The following is an 8,395-nucleotide window of genomic DNA, read 5'->3' as shown; positions in this document are numbered from 1 at the left end:
ATGTGGCAAAGAGTTAAAAGGAATGAAGTGGGTGAATTTTTGTGAGGATATTTTGCCTCTGTTTCATATCTCGCTTTATGTGGCCATGACCTACGCTGGGATACAGCTGACCCCAAAAACGTTTTAATGAATAGGAGAGTCTCTTCTGAATTTGTGAAAAGACTGTAGGAGTAGGAAAATAAAACTACAAACACTTTTAGTCCTGTAAACATCTTTTAAAAGATACTTTTCATTGTCTAATTTGAATTATCCACTATATCAGTGAACGTAAATACATCACAGAAGAATTGTCATTTCCACCACATCTCAGATTATGTTTTGTATTTTTGCATTTATTAATATTCCATGGTGGAAATCACATTTGAATCATTTTTGAAACCATATTGTTGGATATAATTTCAGGTAGCATTTGATTTATCCAAAAAAATATAATTTAAAAAAACTCCATAAAATGATAATGATGGTATCAAAATGATCAGATCATTTATTTTTAGCATATTTCATTTAAAAATTGAAAATCTAGACCTGGGACGGGGTAAAAAAGGGAATTTATATATAAAGACATGATATAATAAACACAAAATCAACCCCTGGTGCATAAAAGTGCCTTAGATCGAAGAATCATCCATTAATTAAAGGATATGTACTTTCAGGATGTCTTTAAAAAACATTATTATAGCAGTTTTAGACAATTTTATAGCAGCTGTCCGTAAGTTACAATGTTTGAGCTGTATATCTGTGTTTTATGTGTTATGGTTAGTCTTTCCAGTGTTTCCAGTGTTTATTTAAAGATCTTACCAATCCAAGTTACCCAAGGAACTCAGTGACGTTTGACCATTCAATCTCGTTTTATTGAAAAATGAAATAAAATAGCATGTACAATAATAATTACAATAATAATAATTATAATAAGAACAACAATAATATTAATCATAATATAAAAATCTGTACATTCCATTGTTTTCTTTCAGTACAATAGGGAAGACTGATACAAAAACGACTGCATAAAGTATGGGGGTATTTACAATGAAGAGAAAGAAACGCTGCCTATAGACCCACAGTCATTGAAAGGAGCATTTTCTTCGAACGAGCCAACAGTAGCCCGGCGCAAACCGGGTTCACTGCGTATTTGGCTGCTCATCAAGTGTCTCTTGAAAAAAAAAAAAAAAAATATGACATGCCAAAAACAAAAAGCTATGGATGAAACAGCATTGATAGCATTTATACTTTTTGTATGTTTAACACAGCTGCATAACATGCAGTATTTTCAAAATAAATATCACCTAATTTTATTGTCTCCTTTTATAGAGCTTTCCGGAGAACATGCTCTAGTGGCTGTTTTGGGTTACGTCAGGTACTTAAGAAAACGCAAGGGTGAGAGGAGACAAGCTAGACATCACAATCAAACGTCAAGTGATATCTCAGGAGCACATTTTGTGTGCAAGTGCGATTCTGAGCTCAGATTCTGTGTTCTGATTGTCGTTGGATCACAGTACCATGATCTCAGTCTAATTACCCAGTCCTACATACCCAGTCCTTGGTACACCTGCCAAACAAGTCATTAGGGTTGTATTGCAGTTTGTCAGGCAAGACAAGAGGTTAGAGTTGATTGAGAAATAATTAATTATTAGAGAGGTTTAACGTCAGAAGGGAGAGTGGATTCTGTTTTCTGTCCCGTTTCTGTCCAAACCGTTCGGCCAATATAGCTACACTCATACAGTTTGTCAACTCTACGTAATCCATGCAAATAGAACCTTAAATCTAGGTTTTCTAGCAACATTTTCCAACCCAAACACTCATGTAGCACTAGACTACATTAACACTGAAGTTATGGGATGGAAAGGAGGGTTTGAAAATAAGGTAGGCTAACCTGTAGCTCTTATTTCCAATGGGCTTTGTTATTCATAGTCTTTGTCTTATACGCATTTGGCTTTGAATAAGAAAATAATCAATAAAAATAAACCATACATGTGCGTAAGCAAACAAAAACCATTTCTTTTTCACTTACAAATATATATTTTTTACTCCACGTCATGACTTGTCCTATTGTCCTATGTCTAATAAAAGAATTTGATGCATTCTTTATGAAAGATCACTTTGAATACTCTTTGGTTTAAGTCTAAAACTATATGCAACATAGCAGCACTTGTAGAAAGACATTCATTAACACGTTCACTCTTTTTGTCCGTATGGACAAGACGACTGCGATTCTCATTCTGATACTGATCTAAAGACCCTGTCCGATATATATATATATATATATATATATATAGCATAATAAACAGGCATGTTCCTGTGCATTTCTCCCTTCAGATAACCTGAAATGTACTGTGGAGGGCTTCAAACCTTATGTTTGTTTTTGTCTGTATTCCCAAATAGAGGTCACCCACCTAAGCCCCCTGCAAGATTGTTCCAGAAATACCCGAAGCCTCACACAAAGGCCGGCGGACTTAAATAGAAAGGAAAAGAGGGGATGATGGAATAATTAACTAGACGGTAAGAACAGGACTTTTTAATGATACTTAAGACATTGACTAACACTCCTGGCTGTGTTTTCTTCTTTAAAAAAGAACTATGATTAGAATCTCCGTAGCTATTCAAAACGCCTAATTCAATTGACAGAACCTTTTGAATTTTCCATAACGATATTATCAACTTTGGTAGCAGCATGAGTTAAAAGGCTGAATGAAAATATTGGTCTGAGCTCGAATCATTCTTACATCGTTGGACAACTGCACATGGACACATGCCTGCTCATTTTCAAGTTTTGCCAACCAGTTACATCCTCTCGGCTTCATGTCATTCAGAAGCAACGGTCTAAAAAGGTAGTGTCACCTAAATGGGGAACTCTCTCTCCTCCTCCTCCCTTGATGTGCATTCTTCATTAGCTGTGCAGTGCCTCTATGCTGTTTTATTTAACCATGCATATTCATAAGAACACTCTTGTACAGTTTCTCAGTCGATTCCTCCTCGTAACTGTACCGTTAGCTTGAGTCTGCCTCGCCGAGGGGCTCAGTTCAGCTCAATGTGCCTGTTTGAAGAGGTGTCTGTAAAACCTTTCCGCTAGTTCTGAACAGTCATATTTCAGATTCCCGCCGTAGAGGCCGCGGTTCCAAGGGAACGGTGGCCTGGCTGTGGTCAGAGTCTGAGCTAGTGTCTGTGTTTGTCCCGCCGGGGCCCAGGCTGTCCCCGTTCCCTTCCTCTTTCTCCTCTTTGTTAGAAAGGGCCACCTCGTTCTCATAGCAAAAAGAATTCGAGTTGGATAGGATATATTTTTTCTCAGCAAGTTCTCTCGCGCTGCACAGGGGGGTGCTGGGCACTTCGTAGGTCTTGTGAAAGCGAGAGTAGTCTACTTTGTAATAGTTTTTCTCCTCGAAGAGGACTGGCTCAAATCGGTGTCCCCACAGGATCTCACTGGCCACGTAGGAGCTGCGGCACTGGGTGGTCATGGCTGTGGCCTCCACCATGCCCTCCAGGATAACTACAATTTCAAAGTCAGAGTTCTCCATTTCCTGCTTGCTCATGTCGTAGAAAGGGCTCTCCTCATCGATCTCATGGACGATGGTGATCGGTGACACCAAGAAGATGCGGTCAATGCCACTGTCGAAGCCCACGTCGATGTCCATCTGGTCTAGAGGGATAAACTCTCCCTCTGCCGTGGTGCGAGATCTAAGGAGCTGAGCTCGAACGTGAGCCTCAACCAGGTGGCTTTTGCGCAGGTTGCCCACCCTCCACATCAGACATAGCTTATTGTCCCTCATGGCCACCGTAGCATTGTGGCTGAACACCAGAGTCTCGTTCCGCTTCTTGGGCTTCGCCATCTTCGCCATGACGGCGCCGATGATGAAGGCGTCAATGATGCAGCCGACTATGCTCTGGAATACAACCATGAACACCGCGATGGGGCACTCGTCTGTAACATAGCGATAACCGTAGCCGATAGTGGTCTGTGTCTCGATGGAGAAGAGGAAGGCAGCCGTGAAGGTGCTGACGTTGGAGACGCACTTTGGCCCGTCGTTCTCCAGGTCTCCGTGGAATATTGCAACCAGCCAGAAGATACATCCAAAAAACAGCCACGACAGCAGGAAGGCCAAGCAGAAGATAACGAACATCCATCGCCAGCGAATATCCACGCACGTGGTGAAGATGTCGGCGAGGTAGCGTTGGCTCTTCTCGCTGACGTTGATGAACTGCACGTTGCAGTGTCCGTCTTTTTTGACAAACCTGCTCTGGGTCTGGTGACGGGTATGGACCTTGCCCTTCCCGTTACCGTACCCATTTGGCACCGCAGCAGTGGCCAACTTCATACCGTCCTCCTCTGATGACACGATGCTGTAGCGGTTGGCCCGCACACTTCCCATCACCTCAGTCTGGGAGGTCTGTGCTGTTTCTGCTTTGGAAAACAGTCTTAGTTTCTGGAAAAAGCGTTGGAGAAACAGTTTTGAAACACTCACGGGGACCAACACAAGCAGGAAATGGGGTTGTTCAGAGCCGGACGCAGGAGGCGTCTCTTTGCTCAAGTTGGACCTTTGATTGACAGAAAGGGCCAAGGATGTGGCGATCAATCGGTTCTCATCTGCTCTGGTGGTATCATCGATCAAATGTCCTATCAGAAACAAGAAACAAGATACACGTTAACATTAATTGGCAAAGACCTCCACATTCTCTGAACATTTTGGATCTAACAGCACACGTGTCTCTGAGACCAAACGTGATGCACAAAAGTCTCAGCTTGAACTGATAAATGTGTTCACTGATTAAATCACAATGTTAACATTTCCCTCTGAATTTAGAAATAATACTAACTTTGATGCATGGTATGTGCTTAATCAAAAACTCATACTTTGAAACTTTAGAGGACCCTGACCATTCCTTTCAAAATGAGAAAAAAAAACAGAAGCGTTAGCCAACAAGATTTCACTCAAAATGGACAAATCATCAGTGAGGGTGTTGATGGTCTCAGCTTATTTTTTACTATTGATCTTCAGTTTTATTGTCCATATGCTGAGAAAGATTGCTCATCTGACTTAATTTTCTTGTGCAACATCTAAGGTTTTTATATCATATGTCAAAATTTCTCAACTGCACCAACACCTTTGTCAATTGATTTCAATCAAGTAAGTATTCTATAATTTTCTTAAATACGATAACATTTTACCAGGCAGTGCAACACATCACTTGATAATGCCATGCCAACCTGTCCGTTTATGCGATCTCCCATATAGTGTAATTGCCCACAGGACCATTAATAATACCCGTTTTCACATACTGTGCTAATCAGGGTAAGGGTGAATGGAAAATTGTTTTGCTCAGTCACGCATGTCTCGTACAAATGCGCTAATTTAAATAGGCAAAAACTCATCTATAACGAACAGTGGGTTCCTGAAAGCTCTAATCAAAATCTTTACAGTACCTTCTGTACATTTAACATGTTATCTATTTTTAGCGTGCTCAGCAATAATAAAATGCTTTTAAAGAGTGTCAGGAGATCAGCACAAAAAGGTCATCACAGGTATTCCAGGTAAAAAGCTGAAGCAGCTTTTCTTTTCCATGAAAAACAGCACTATAAAATAAGATGTGTTCCCTGAAGGATTTTTGACATTTTAGGAGTCAGGGAAAGAGAGCTCATTTAGCCAATGGAGAAAAGCTTGCATTCTTATTAAATTTGTTTCTGCGCCCATCCTGTTCTAATACTGTCTCAAAGTACATAACATACAGAACTATTACTTAAACATCAGCGAAGGTAAAAACAAGCTAAGACTGGTTTGCAGTAGGGTGCAGAGCAGGGACTGAGACGAGGCTTGTTGACTTGAGAGCTTGTCCTCTGGGACCTCATCTTCTCTCTCAGCAGTATAATGACAGCCCTGTGACAATTCCCTGGGGAGGGCTAAAACACTACTCATTAAAGCTCCTATTCTGCCCTCAATGTTCTTAGCAACCATAACTGAAAAGAAAGGTCCCATTTTATCTTATTTAGCAGATGCACGGAAGGTTTTGAGAGAGAAAAAGACAGCAAGCGAGTTTCTCAGAAACTGAGAAAATGATATATTTGTATTTAAATGGAAATCTAAAACAAAAGCTAAGCTGTTCATTTCTTTTGGTTTTACTAAAAGACATGTTTTTCACATGTGGCCCCACAGACATTCAGATAAAGAGCAGGTTGATAGATGCCATTATTTCTTACATGAAACATAATATGACAGTGTTTATATCTAGGAAAGATGTTTATTTTGATGGCGTGGACCAGTGAGGACCCATGGAAAATGTTACATAAAAGTCTACATTCTTTTGAGTGATCTAACTTGGATTAATATTACTAAAATATGGTTGCATATTTTAGGGAAATTCCTTTTGCCCCATTATCACTGTTAACAGTTTACACTATGTGGTGTACGTAGACCTGACAAACAAGCGAAGCACCAATTTAGCTGCCAATTGCAAGTCTCTGAGTGTTTAAGGCAGAAAAGAGGATCTGCGTGTCTGTCAGCCGACTGACGCCTGACAACTGCTGAGCACAGCTGTGCTCCAAATATATTAGACAAATGCATACTTAGCAACACTGAGTTCAATAGAATAGACAACTAAGAACAGTACAAGGCTATATAATATTTAACCTCAGATGTTGCATGCAACAATACACATAATGGAGTACCATATGTTCCTTTTATAAGGCAAATCTGCCATGCAGACATGTGGAGAAGTCAACAGGTGTGGAAGGAAAAGACATTCCCTTAATCTTTTTTTCGCAGTTCCTTTCTTTTGAATGACTATTTAACACATGTATAAAGTAAAAAGAAGTTCAGGATGTTGTATCACCTTATGCATTTGCCTTCAGAGAAAATATATCAAATATTGATCTCATGTTTCATTGAACTGTCGTGAAGATCAGAACTGTTATCTTTAATAAAACAACTCGTCATAAATGAAATCTCTTTAAAGTCTTAAATGTTTCTCCTGGGGAGAACTAATATTAAATAAAAAGCTCAAACTGAGACTGTTTGATTAAGTGTTCTGCTTCTCATTTTTTCTAAACTGATATCGTGTCTTCTATAAACTTTCAACAGAGAGTTCAACAGTGCACTCGAACTATGCTTAGACTTGTCTCCTATCAAAAATCAAATATAACCGAGAACTCTACTGAAAGTCTCTTATGCAATGAAAGAGAAACAGCTGAGCGGCAACATTCTTAATGAAATAAAGTTCAAATGTATAGCACAAAACACTTCATATCGTCAAACAGTACGAGTTTATTCACACTTGCATAAAATATGTCAGCAAATATATGTGCGACCTTACCTAGTCATTTGTAAATGAACACGAAACGGTTCTCATATATAAAAATATCCCACGAATGGTTTTACTATCCACACTGTCTTCTCATTGATGTTGTTCTCTCCACGCAACGTATGAATAGGATTTGATATGAAGCATAAGGACAAAAATCTCCACGTTTCTCCTCTTGTTTGCGGCGTGCGGTAACTCATGTGCTGTTTCTTCTAGGCTTCAAACCCATTTAAATAACACGCAACAGCTAACCACGCCCCCTCTCTTAGAACCGGCCAATCCGATGAGAGGGAGAGTTTCAAGCGCGGATAAAACAATCTTCCTCTCAGACTGGAGAGTGGAACACGGACACACAGCGGCTTGCAAATTAAGGCTTGAATCCCCCCAAAGGAAGCCAAAACAAAAGCTTGTGGGTGTCTAAAAGTATGTAGGCTTTCATAAGTAAGCATATGTGTCAGCAGAGGTTTCAAACAACCACCACAAGTTACATTACAAGTTAGTCACATTGAGCTAACAGCTGACAAACACTAACCGCGTTCGCCTGAGGAGGTAACCATAGCAACAGTACGATTTTTCTCACTGTCTGACGTTACTTCGATAAAATATACCGTGATTATCTGTTCACATGTCATAAATGTATTCGCAACGTGATTTAAAACGTTGTTTTACAATGCAGTCAATGTTAGCGGGTGTGAAATCTCGCCTAGTTTCGCCACGAAATGTCCTAACTGACTCCTAACTCAAGTACACTGAAAAAGAAAAAAATGTGTTTCTCACTAACCTCAGTAATAATGTAGTACTAAAGAATTAACGTTTGGGAGAAACGACCATTTCCAGAAATAAAACAGAATTTGAGTAATTTACGTATTTCTGTTCACAACAAACATACTATAGTCCAAAGTCAATGAAGTCATTTCTCAGGCTCCAGGCAATCCTATATAAAGATATTTAGTTTCAATAAACGAATGCTGTATAAAATAATTCAACATGAAATACTATTGTGGCCTTTACTCTGTTATGCCATTGACAGAAAACAGGGAAGTCATACAGCGTGGAAATGTGCTATTCTGGGTTTTGCCATTATGAAATATGATCAACAAATGCTATAGGA

The 8,395-nt window shown here is 39.5% G+C and overlaps 1 protein-coding gene across 1 annotated transcript; it reads right to left on the bottom strand.

The window, feature by feature from the left end:
• Nucleotides 1-1,155: 1,155 nt before the first annotated feature.
• Nucleotides 1,156-7,494, bottom strand: kcnj2a (potassium inwardly rectifying channel subfamily J member 2a). Its single transcript, XM_051124194.1, has 2 exons — nucleotides 7,297-7,494; nucleotides 1,156-4,606 (listed from the first exon to the last, which is right to left on the bottom strand). The coding sequence occupies exon 2, from the start codon at nucleotides 4,359-4,361 to the stop codon at nucleotides 3,078-3,080; it is 1,284 nt and encodes a 427-aa protein (XP_050980151.1). The 5' UTR covers nucleotides 4,362-4,606; nucleotides 7,297-7,494; the 3' UTR covers nucleotides 1,156-3,077.
• Nucleotides 7,495-8,395: the final 901 nt, after the last annotated feature.

Source organism: Labeo rohita, chromosome 12, assembly GCF_022985175.1.
Source record: "Labeo rohita strain BAU-BD-2019 chromosome 12, IGBB_LRoh.1.0, whole genome shotgun sequence".
NCBI lineage: Eukaryota > Metazoa > Chordata > Actinopteri > Cypriniformes > Cyprinidae > Labeo > Labeo rohita.
The sequence above is the reverse complement of the archived record's forward strand: the minus strand, read 5'-3'. Positions and strand labels throughout refer to the sequence as shown.

What these genes read in the sequence shown, in the direction of transcription:
- kcnj2a (XM_051124194.1), bottom strand. Translation starts at nt 4,361, where the DNA reads ATGGGAAGTGTGCGGGCCAACCGCTACAGCATCGTGTCATCAGAGGAG.